This window comes from Furipterus horrens, unplaced genomic scaffold (genome assembly GCF_987537825.1).
Source record: "Furipterus horrens unplaced genomic scaffold, mFurHor1.1.pri manual_scaffold_9, whole genome shotgun sequence".
Lineage (NCBI taxonomy): Eukaryota > Metazoa > Chordata > Mammalia > Chiroptera > Furipteridae > Furipterus > Furipterus horrens.
The window spans coordinates 3,867,296-3,878,901 of NW_028327179.1; the positions used below are offsets into that span (position 1 = coordinate 3,867,296).

The following is an 11,606-nucleotide window of genomic DNA, read 5'->3' on the forward strand; positions in this document are numbered from 1 at the left end:
CCAGTGGTCCCACCGGCCCATGCGTCAGGTGTCCCTAATGAAACGTCCCCGTCAAGTGCACTTGAATTGCCCTCATTAAGAACTATACTGTGGCTATTTGCGTGAGACCAATCCACTCACATTAGAACTTCCCTTGGAGATCAGAGCGAGAGAGCTCGTAGCCCACATTAGCTTAAAACACAGGCTTTGCTCTGAGGTTCCCAGTCAAGCCTTGACCTCCGTCTGGAGAATCTCGGGGTTCAGAAGGAGCCGAGCAGCGGTGTTTTTGAGTGGGAGGTAATCTCACCCCAGGAAGTGAACGCTGTGCCTGTGGCGAAACGCTGAAATCCTGGACATGGCCGCCGGGTGGCACTGTCTGCACGGGGAGCTGCGGCACACGCCCCAATAGGCAGCCTGGCTTTGCCAGCCCCCCCCAGCCCCCCCACCCGGCCCAGCAGCTATTTATAACCCTGTGGCCGGCCGCCGCTCCTAACGGGGCTGTCCCCTGCTTCTGCCTCTTTCCGGGGCACGCGGCAGGCACACGGCAGGAAAGGAACGCTGATGTCCCCACTCTGGTTCCTTTTCAGGACGGGCTGCAGCCGCACACGTTGTTTTCAGGCACGAGGGCCTGAGGTGGCCCCCGAGGCCGTGCAGTGTGGCTGTTCCTTCCCCGTCATCCCGCCCAGCGTGGGAACGTTAGCTCGTCATCGCCTGTCTCCTTTTGGGGACCACGTGTCCAGAAATTCGCCCCGAAAACCAGGTTCTAAAACTGTCGGGGAACAGCATCTTCCGTCCATTTAGCATTGAAACACACCCTGGTTGTCAGCAAGGCCCCCCCCACTGCGCGTGCAGAGCCCTGGGTGCTGGGAGCCTGAGGGCGGCAGGCAGGCCTGGCACCCCGGGGCGGACACCGGCTGTCGCCGGGAGGGCGCCGCTGAGTGACGGGTTAGCGTTCAGGAGCGCCTCTGCTCTGTTCCTGGCCCGGTGGTTTTCTGCCCGGGTGTGCGCGGCCGCGTGCCTCAGACATGCCTCCCCCTTCCAGCCGTGAACCCCACCCCCAGCAGCTGGAGCCTGGACAGCGGCAAGGAGGCCCGGAGCGCGACGGGGGGCAGCAAGCTGCTCTCCCCGCCCGTCCCCCCGAGGCCCTCGCAGACCGGTGGGTACCTGACGAGCGTGAACGGCCCCTTGGGCGGACACCTTGCGCTGACCGTCCCCGCTTGTGCGTTCCTCGGAGGCGGAGGCCGTCCTGGCTGCCCACGTCGTCCCAGCCGCTCGCCCTCTCTGTCTCTCTCTCTCTCTCTCTCTCTCTCTCTCTGCGCCAGGCTGCTGTCACGCGCTCACACAGGGCTCTGGCCTCATAAACCCCACGGGTTCTCCGGGCCCCGTCCCCCAGCTCCAGGGGGGCACCCTGACCTGGCTAAGCCCCCATGTGCTCTCGCTTGGACCACCTCATTCTTACCGACCCTGCTGACCGCGCCGCTTCCTTCCGTCCCATTGAGAGCTGGTGCCAAGCTTGGGGCTGCCCGCAGATGGGGACAGACTGGCTGTGACAGTGACGGGCTTGTGGGGACAGCCGCCCTCCCAGCCACTGCTGTCGGGTGCTTAGAGAGGCCTGTATCCGGGTCACTTCCCAAAGGGTGGGCTTTGATTTTGAGAACCACTGAAAGTCCTTCTTGAGCAGTTTCCGTGGTGAGTTTGTAGCTGTCACGGGCCCTTTTCTCCTGACCAGGCTGCCCGCTTGGGGCCCTGCAGCGGGTGCAGGGGCGGTGGGGGGGGGGCACCCCGCCCGCTGCGCTGGCTCTGCCTGCCCTCGCTACAGGAGTAGTTGGAAGCTTTACAGATACACCCGGCCGAATGGAGAGAGGACACGGGATACTCCTTCCTTCATGGGTTTTCCTGGATGATCGTATTTCATTGGCTGCATTTAGCATCTCATCTTCCTTTCTAGTATCTTTTATTAAGAAGAGAAAAGTGGTTTTCTTTTGAAAATCTATGTGCCGCACAGTTTGTTGTACGATGGCCACACTAAAAGTACCAGCGGGCCAGGAAAGGCACGCGAGGCCTTAAAGCAGCAGGAAATACCCCTGGGCTTCCTTGTCACTGGCGCTGGCCTATCGCTGGGGCCGGGGAAGCTGAGAGTCACCACCCGGTAACCTGTATTCTTCACCTGACACCGGCTTGTGTCGCCAAAGGCGGGAACTTGAAAAGCACTTTCTAAGCAGCGGTGACGCTGCCGGCAGCTAGGTGCCTGGGCCCGTTCAGGCTTGTGGACAAGGGGCTGGTAGAACTCGTGTAGGCCCCGTGGGGGGAGGGGTTCCTGGAGACACATCTCTGTGAGCACCAGTGGGTGCAAGCCCACAGGGTCACCCTGACGCCGGGGTCAAGAGCAAAGGGCCTGAGCCACAGGAAACCTTGATTCCGGCCACAGTGGCGGCAGAAATGGAGTCCCAACTGGAATTCGGGTCCCCATCCACAGTGACTGCCTTCCACACTCAGTGCCTGCAGGGTGGGCTGGGACAGCTAACGCTGCGGTCTGGGCATGGCCAGCGCCCATGGGGAGTGCACCAGCTGCCATGGGATCATGGACCACTGTCCCCGGCCCCCGGAACCTGGAGCACGCAGGAGATCACACCACTGCCAGGCAGCTGGCGTGGCTGCCCTCCCCTCTGCACTGCTTGCTCTCCCCGTCTGTCCTCTGTCCTCATCTGTGGTCACTGTCTATCTTCAGTCTGGCCTCTCTGTGGTTCCTTATGGGTTACAGCCTCACGGGGACAGCTGGGAGAACTGCAGCCCAGGACGAACCTGAACGCGCGGCCCCGTGTGGGGGGGTGAGGGGGCATGGCCGCAGACACTAGGTGTGTGCTCCTGCTTCCGAGAGCTGGTCCGACCCTGGCAGGTGCTCACAGAGCCGACCCTCTGCATGCTGCGCCCCGGACGTGGGCGTGACAGCCCGGGGAGAAGCCACAAGGTGGCACTTTGCTGCCATGACGATGGACTCTGTGGCTCCCGTCCCACGTCCCGGGACGCAGCGCAGACTGGGTACAGGCATTAGGGGGCTCCATGGGAAATTCTCACCCCCCGTGGGGCCAGGGTCAGGGTTTTCTGTGTTGGGGGCGTGCGGGGCGAGGCTGGAGGCAGTGTTGGCCCCAGGGCCCAGTCTGCGCCGCCCGGGGATTGGGGTCTTCCCGTTGCTGCCAGGCCGAGGGCTGCAGTTGCTGCCAAGGTGCCTCCAGGCACCTCCCTCCTGACAGCCCCTCTGAAACGGATGAAGCCTCTGGACTTTGGAGAAGGGATGTTGGGGCTCTGTCACTTTGGCACACACCGGGGGCTCTTCACTCGTCCCCGTCCTGGCGCTGCCATCCCCGGGGCAACAGTCCTTGTCTCCCCAACCCCGCCCCCCACGCCCTTGCCCGGGGGTCCCTGGGCACTGGGTCACCCGTCTGGGTTGCGCACGCATGTACACAAACACGCACACACGCACACAGGGCTTACCCACAGCCCGCCACCCGGGTTTTCTGAACTGAAGTGCTCTCTCTCCTCACAGCGTCACCGGCGAGACAAGCGACCCCGGTGTCCCCCGCCCCCGCCGGGCGGTCTCCGATGAAGGTACGGCCCTTATTTAGCTCGGACTGGAGCCCGGCCCCTCCCGTGTTCCTTTTCCCCATCAGAACCCCCACCCCGCCCCCCGCACATTAGTGAGGGGCTTCCATCAGCACAGGCCGGGCAGAGGACGGGTGAAGCAGGAGCAAGGAAGTCGGGGAGGCAAACAGCTTGGGTGTTGCCCTGTGGGGACCCTCCTGCCTGAGCAGCCACTTGGGTTCAGATTATTCTGCAGACAGAGCCAATGAGACGTACAGACTGCAGTGAGATGTGTCCTGAATCAGGAAAGAAATGGGTCCCCGTGTGACCTCCTAGGACATGTTCAGTCTGGCCCTTTAAGGGACATTAAAAACACACAGAATCTTAAGTCGTCATTAACAGTGAAGCTTGCTGACTGTCAAGGCTGACAGTGCCTTTTGCCTGTATCCTCAGCCCCACCCACTCTGACAAAGCCAGTCCCAGTTTCTTCTCTTTTATTGTCGGAGATACGTACCTGATAGTGAAAACCAGGCAGGGAGATGACTTTCCGGTAGACAACGTAGAAAGCTCTAAAGATCAGGCGTTTGACGTGGTAGGTGGACGCGGGCTACTTAACACCTTTGAACACACAGAATCCCTCACGAAGGGACTGAGCTCCCGTCCAAGTTGAATCAGACTGGCCACCAAGGCCGGTCCCCGTAGCCGGTGCCGTTCAGAGCCGCTGCTGCACCAGCGGTGAAGGTGAGGTTGAAGGAGTGGCTTCGTACCTGAGTGACGTAGGCTCTACACGCTCCCTGTCCTTTTTCTTGATGCGGTCTCTCTGGCTAACATGAAGGAAAAAGACGCCTTAGCCTCTGCAAACACACCGGGCAGGGCGTGAGCCGTCCCGGGCGGCCATGCTCATAGAAATCGAGAATCTGAAACGCAGAACCAGAAAGGGAGAAGCCGGCCCGGGCGTGGGATTCCGCCTGCCCTGCCAGCGTGCCTGCCGTGGGAGTTTGCCTGCGGGTGCGATCACCTGCTGGGCCTGGGTTTGCTCTGCGGCCAGAGACGGCAGGCAGTGTCTCGGCGTGGCTGGAGGGAAAGCCACGTGGCGGTGGCGGTGGTGGCACCCCAGCTCTGCACCAGCCCCGAGCGTCCATGTGCGGCTCGGCAGTGAGCGCCTGCATTGTTCAATTTGATTGTGCAGAGGGGTAACGAGACGATAGGTCTTAGAGCCGGGCTCTGAAAAATCAGAAGAGCTAAGATGAAGCAGCTGCCAATACATAGCCCTGCCATTTAGCAGGCCTGCACGGCTCCCCGCGAGCCGCCCTTCCTGGGGCCGCGCTTCCCCGTGGCGTCTGGAGGGAGAGGACGGAGCACCCGTGTGTGAGCCGGGGCACAGGGGGGCCCGCTCTGCCCCCGCGTTCTCGCTCCGCCCCAGGAGACTACAGTCTGCCGCCTTAAGCGGAGGCCCTTGTTTTTCTCAGCAAGTAAATGATGGTGCTAACCCCGTGGAGAAGTCTGTGCTTACGGCCTCATTTGGAACGTGGGGTCTGATTTCTGACAAAAGCGGCAGTCAGTTTGGCCGCGCTGGATTTTAGGCTCCCACTGAAGGCGGGGATTTGCAGCTCCTGGTAGTGTTTTATTTACAGAGAGAGACCGACCAAGGTAAGGTTAGTCCAGAAAGGCGTTCTTCTGCGTGTGCTCCATAGACTATGTGATGAGTAAGAAAGCAGGGCCTGTGGCTGCATACGTCTAGAAAATAGTGGGCGGAACAAAGTCACTCAGGTGGAGAGGCGCGGAGTGTGGCCTCTCCCAGGGGAAGCGTCCCTGAGCGCTCGGTTTTCTTAAGGCCGAGGCCAGTGAGACAGCAGCACCGGGAGAGAAGGGGCATGCATGGTCTGGGGGGCCGGTGGCCGAGCGAAGAGCCCACCGCTCACCCACGGGAGCAGGCCCCCTAAAAGGTGGAGAGAAGCTGAGCCATTGTTGCTGGAGCCCCGAGTGCTTTATGAAAGGCCAGGAGTCCCCCTTCAATGGCCAGAGCTGTTTCCTTACCGTTCCGGAGGCTCCGAGCCCCAGATCAAGGTGTGGCCCCCGCTCCCCGGCCTCTGTGTGCTGCCCCTTCGCTGCTTGTGTGTCTGCCTCTCTTCGTGTGAGGACAGCAGTCGGATCAGAGGGGCGCGCGCCCCAGGGCCGTGCTTTGGGGTGACCGGCTCTCCCAGGGCCCCGCCCCTTCCGTATGGGTGGGGGCGCCGATCAGCCCGTCCCAGGGCCTGACGGCGAGTGTCCCCCCGCCTCTCTCTCCCCCTCCATTGCCTCGTCTGCGGAGCAGGGCCCCGGGCAGTCCTTCACGCCGTCGCCCGTGGAGTGCCACTCGCCGGGACCGCTGTCCCACTCCCCGGCGCTGTCGGGCAGCTGCAGCAGCGGGATCTCCTCGCTCAGCCGGGGCAGCACGTCGGACCCCGCGGGCTTCGAGGGCCCGGTGCACGAGCTGCCCGGGCCGGGGCCCCAGGAGCCCGCGCGCAAGGACAGCAGGACGCCGCCGCCCTACAGCGTCTACGAGCGGGCCCTGCGGCGCCCCGTCCCGCTGCCTCACGGCCTCGCCATCCCCATCGCCCCCGAGCCGCCCGCCTTGCCCCCCAAGCCCCCGGCCGCGCACCCTGGCCCCCTGGAGAACGGGACGCGGAGGACGGACCCCGGCCCGCGGCCCCGGCCCCTGCCGCGGAAGGTGTCCCAGCTGTGACGCGCGCGGCCCCGTGCCCGCGCTGGGCTCCTGGCGTCTGCAGGAGACGAGGGCGCGTGCGGAGGACACGCGTCCTGTCGGCACTTTAAGGACTTACACTTGTCTTTACGCGGACGGACTGACAACTTGCTTGTTAATGTAACATTGCACAATGTTAAGTTACCTGAAGCGCCAGGTGTTACATGAGGTGTGGCTGAATTTCATTAAACACGTTTCTCGCGTGAAAGTGGTAAATAGCAGTCCAGACTTCTTTTGTACCTTTCATGTTCACTTTTTTTACATAGTTCAGTGTTCAAACCAAGACAGTATTGCCGGGCAGTACGACGCGTGGTCGTGTGTGTTTTTACTGAACACCCGATGCTCTGGGGACGCTCGTGCAGTCGCGCACATCCTCACACGAGGGCCCGTCCTCCAGAAGACTCGCGGGCGCAGGAGGCGAGGCTGCCGGCTCCTTGTACGGCAGACGGGTCGCTGCACGTCGCTAGAACTGGAAGTCAAAGCAGGCTCTCCGGACAGTGCACTTCAGAGGTCGCCAGGATGGGACTGGAACTTGTTCTGTCCGTAAGACAGAATGGTCCTTTGAGGTTGCGTCTGACGCGTGATAGCGGTCTACGTTCATGAACCTCTACTTTGTGAATTGGTTGGTCAGCGCTGCAGTCCTGACACCCTGGTATCTACTGTATTTCCCTTCCAGAGGCAACTCCCTTTCAGAGCAAAGAGGAGGCAAGATCAGGCAGATTAAGCGACAGACCCCAGGAGAAGTGTTTACCTGCAGCTGGGGCTTCCTTCCTTGATAGTTTCCTCCAGCAGATTTGTCATTGAAGAAAAGCAGGAAACCGTGTGGTAAACGCGCACAAAGTAATGTGTCCCATTAACAAGAATTCAGGAATCAATACAGGACAGTGTTAAATCAATAGTGTAAATGAAGAAAAAAAGCCTTGGGGAAGATACACGAGCCGATCAAATGGCAAACGGACCTCCAGAAGGCAGGGCGTCCACGCTCAGTCCCGCACAGGATAAAAGGTTCCGCCCGCCTGTCCGTCCGTAGCGGCAGAGCGTGTCCTCTCGGCTGTCCCCGCCGCCCTCTTATCCAAGGAGGTGGCTGTAGACAGTTCCGGCTTGACTGTTGAACGCAGTGTCTTAGATCTGATGGGGGGCAAAGGCCACAGCGCAGGAGTGTGGACAAAGCACCTTGTATGTAGCGATGCATTTTGTATCCTTGTTTTTTCTTTCACTGACTGTTTATAACACTCAATTGACGATAGATTTGAGCTGTATTTTAGATCACACTGTTAAATGTTTTCCCTCTTTTGCTGGGAAGCTCACTCTAGTTTACCTGTGTTTGCTGATGTTGGTAGCTTACCTGGAAGGTAGTGACCACTTTTTTATATTCCCTTAAACCATTCAGCAGGTGTACGCTGTTGAGGCTGGTGATAGAGGTTTTCTATAATAAATGTTCAAGTATTTTTGTACATAACTGGTTAATTTTAATAAGAGATACCATTATGTGTTAAAAAAACAGTAAAAATAAAAGCAAACAGTTGTGGAAGCACTATGATTGTTATAATTATGCCAAATACTTTATGTATGGAAAAGAATATTTGTACATATGTGCTTTTAACAATAATTCTGCCATATTGACTTTACAATTTTGAATGTCAGAAAAATTAATATATGTTAAAAATATTTATGTTTAGTGGAGGTGTTCATAATTGAGAAAAGGAACAAATAAATTTTAGCTTTGTATCTTGCAAGTTTGCATCAGAAATTTCTTGAACTAGCTTTTGCTTTTGATGATAACACTTTGTGTTTGTAATCACACCCTTAAAAAAATAGAGATATCTATAGGACGTTTCATAGTTCTGTTCCTTTAAAGAAGTAAAACCTTCCATCTGGGTGAGGTGACATGCTTAAGATAACAAAGCTTATTTGATTTCCTTTTCCTCTGTAATTTAATTGATTTGTTGACTAGGGCTTGGGCACAGTATAAATCAGTGTTATTTGCTCTTGAAGCCATTAAAAAAAACTTTTGCAACGAACAGTTGATCACGTGTGTGTATTCTGAAGCAGCTGTAGAGCAGACACTTCAGGGGGTTCTGTGAGCTCAGATGTTCCCGCCGGTTGCTGCTGAAGGGTAAATATTGAATAAAATGATTTGATTAATCTTGATATTTCTGTCCTTCTTCCTGTCATTGGTGCATCTTTACCTGGAGCAGAAGCTGTGTAAACCTCTTGGTTATATCGTAGAGAAATGTTCAGACTGCCTTTGTTGATAGATCCCACTTCATTGTTACGCCTTGGCTCCTCCGCTGACGACCTTCAAAGCTCATCTGTGCCGCGAGAACAGAGGTTGAGAAGGGGGCCATGGGGGTTAATATCAGTAGGGCCGATAACATTTATCAGGGTGGCTGACCACGAGTGGGTCTAACCAGAGCCAGTTTAACACGTCAGACCATCCAAGTCTGTTGCAGATGAACTGCCAAACGTAGGACATATATTTGAGAAACACCACAAAACACATGGACTACAGAAGTCTGCTCCAGAAGCCCGGCTTTTAATTTCGTGAGACGCTCCTCTGCTAGGTTAGGTGGGTGACATTTAGGTAGCTCAGTGCTCAGCAAGCCTCTGTCCCATTCAACGCCAAAAGCCACCTGAAGGCCATCGTCAGTGTCCTCCTGGTGGGGTCTCACCACACAGTGACCTGAGAGCGCTTTGGGGCCATTTTCATTACAGCAGGGCTCATCAGCTCTCTGAGTCCACGAGCGTGGTTACGGCATGAGTGGCTCTCCTGCCATCTAAGCAGTCCTCCCTCTGGGTGGTTGTTGGTTGTTCAGCAACAACAAACAGCAGCGAAGGGAATAACAAGCCGCCCAGTTCTGCCTTCATGTGAGCCTCGCACGTTCAGGGGTGGCTGTGCCGAAACGGATTCTTAGTTATCGATCGAGATGAAACCTTGCGCTTGTTCCCTGAGAGTACGTTCCGTGACTCGGGCCTGACGAGTGGGCGGGCCAGTTCCCTAGCCTCGCTGTTATTCTCCGTCTTTCTCTGCATCTACATCTCGCACAGTTTTTCTGTGCTGTAGAGCGCTGGGTCCCCAATATCACAGCACACCGTTGGTACCGGAGCTGAGTTCACTGCTCACTGCTGTAGGGAGAACATCCCATCAACATAGCTTTGGCAGTACCTCCCGGCAGGGGTGGGGGCGGGCAAGACCAGATTTCATTGAAATTTAGGGGTTTTGTTCAAGGTGGGTCTTGTAATGAACAGACCTTGCAGTTGGGTAAAGATCATGATGTAATTGTTCAGGGTGGGTAGAAAGAGCAAGGCAGGGATTTTGAGGTGAGGGGTTCAAAGAATCTTAGGACTTAGACTGTCCATTGGTGCTTTTATTAGCGATTTGATGGATCTGTGGAGAAGTCCCTGTTATGAACGATAAAGTGGTTGGCCTGGCCAAGAGCCTCCAGAAGAGTCAAGCTGCACTGACAGACATTGCAGCCATGATGTCATGTTCATGTGCGTGTGAGCTGTGGGGCGCAGACGGTTTCAGGTCTCAGCACATGCCTTTTACAGAGTTGTAATCCCAGAGCCCCCGGACACCCTACCCTGACTTTCTGTTTACTGTTCCAGTAAGTATTTGCTTTCATATTATTACATGTATGCAAAAAGCAAAGATGTATTCCACATTTTAGCCGTTCCCCTATTAATGGACATTATATTGTTTTCTTTTTTCATGAGTACAAATAATACCCTCGTGACTACTCTTATGTACAGCGTTTTCCATGTTTTGGCTTATTTCCTTAAAATGGAGTCCTAGACTCAAACTGCCAAGGCGAGGGAAGGATGATTTGGGTAATTCTCTTGCGTGTTTACAAATGACTTCCAAAAGGTGCTGGGCCCACGTCAGTGCCGCCGGCAGCCTTTTTCCAAGGTCGGATGTGGATATTGATGCGGTGTTTGTCAATACGTGGGGAGAAAAAATTGCTCTCTTGCCCAGAGTTGGAGAAAATGTTAGTAGCCAGTTCGGTATCTTGCCAAACCTTGTGCTAAGGGAATTGCCTTGCTTCTAACGGAAACGGAAAGGAGAGATGAGGAGACAGCATGAGGACTGCACACACGCCTACTGAAACAGCCGAGAAAAACGCTGCCGGGAAGGCGCCTTGGCTCCTCTGTTTGTACAGAACACTGGAAAGTCCCCAGCCCTCTGAGCGCAGGTCCCAGCTCACCTGGTCCGAGGCGCACGGACGGTGAGGGAGCCGGGGACCCAGGAGGCCAGTCTGCGGAGCGAACGGGCCGGAGCAGACGGGGCTGAGGATCTAACTGCCGGGCGTGTCTGAACCTGCCGGAAGGAGACCCCACTTTCGTAGGAGAGCTGACGGGTGGCTGAGAGAGACGCCTAGAAAGCTATACAGGTGACAGAAATAAGTTACTCCAGAGAGAATAAAACATGTCTATATAAGAAGGTAAGTGGCACTGCAGTGTGTGAGGTCAGCGACATATAATATTTACTTAGGCGTGAAACGCATAGCATGAAAATAAGCCCGATTATAATATAATTATATTGAAAGGGTGTCCCTGGCTGGTTTGGCTCAGTGGATTGAGCGTCGGCCTGCGAGCTAAGTGTCGCTGGTTCGATCTTCCAGTCAGGGCACATCAGAGAAGGAAAACTCTGACTCCAAAAAACCTCCGCTGCCTTGCGGCATACCTCTTCAGGGGAAAGGCTAAGGGAGTAAACCCCGACAGAAAATCCGGAGCCGGAGTCCCTAAGGCGGTTTGACGTTGTAGTCAACACCGGCAACTCCTGCGGCGCACCTGAAGCCAAGCTGTATTGACTCCGTCTTTCCCTTGGACCCTTCAGCTGCGAAGAGAGGGGGGGTCTGCTGCATGGGCAACAGCAGACCCTCCATATCACCCTGCCCAGGCTCTGTAGCTTCAGCTTCGCTGGAGAGGACACTCCAGCGTCATCGCAAGATGTTGATTCAACACGGGAGGGGACAGGTGCCGTGTCACTCCCGAGTTGGACTGCACAGTCATTCTCGGCGGTGCAGATAGACTCTTAAGAAGCTACACCATCGTCTCTCGAGACGGACGGCTGCCGACGACGACGATATTGAAAGGGTGAGAGTAAGAAGAAATTTGTGTGTGTGGAGAATAAATTCTCATCTCCCATGTAGGGATGGCAATAGATAATGCCTAAAATCTAAAGTAGCAATTGAAGCCCAGACCAGTGAGGCTCAGTTGGTTGAGCGTCGTCCTGCAAAGTGAAAGGTCGCCAGTTCGATTCCTGGTCAGGGTGTGTGCCTGGTTTGCAGGTTCAGTCCCCGGT

At 56.1% G+C, this 11,606-nt stretch overlaps 1 protein-coding gene across 1 annotated transcript in view; it reads left to right on the forward strand.

Moving 5' to 3' along the window:
• DOCK4 (dedicator of cytokinesis 4) overlaps positions 1-6,517 on the forward strand; it is a 275,819-nt gene extending 269,302 nt beyond the window's left edge. The window contains exons 51-53 of the mRNA XM_090287015.1: positions 1,022-1,135; positions 3,524-3,585; positions 5,873-6,517. Coding sequence (XP_090143141.1) covers positions 1,022-1,135; positions 3,524-3,585; positions 5,873-6,283 — 587 coding nt within the window. The 3' untranslated portion in view covers positions 6,284-6,517. The remainder of the gene's footprint in view (positions 1-1,021; positions 1,136-3,523; positions 3,586-5,872) is intronic.
• Positions 6,518-11,606: the final 5,089 nt, after the last annotated feature.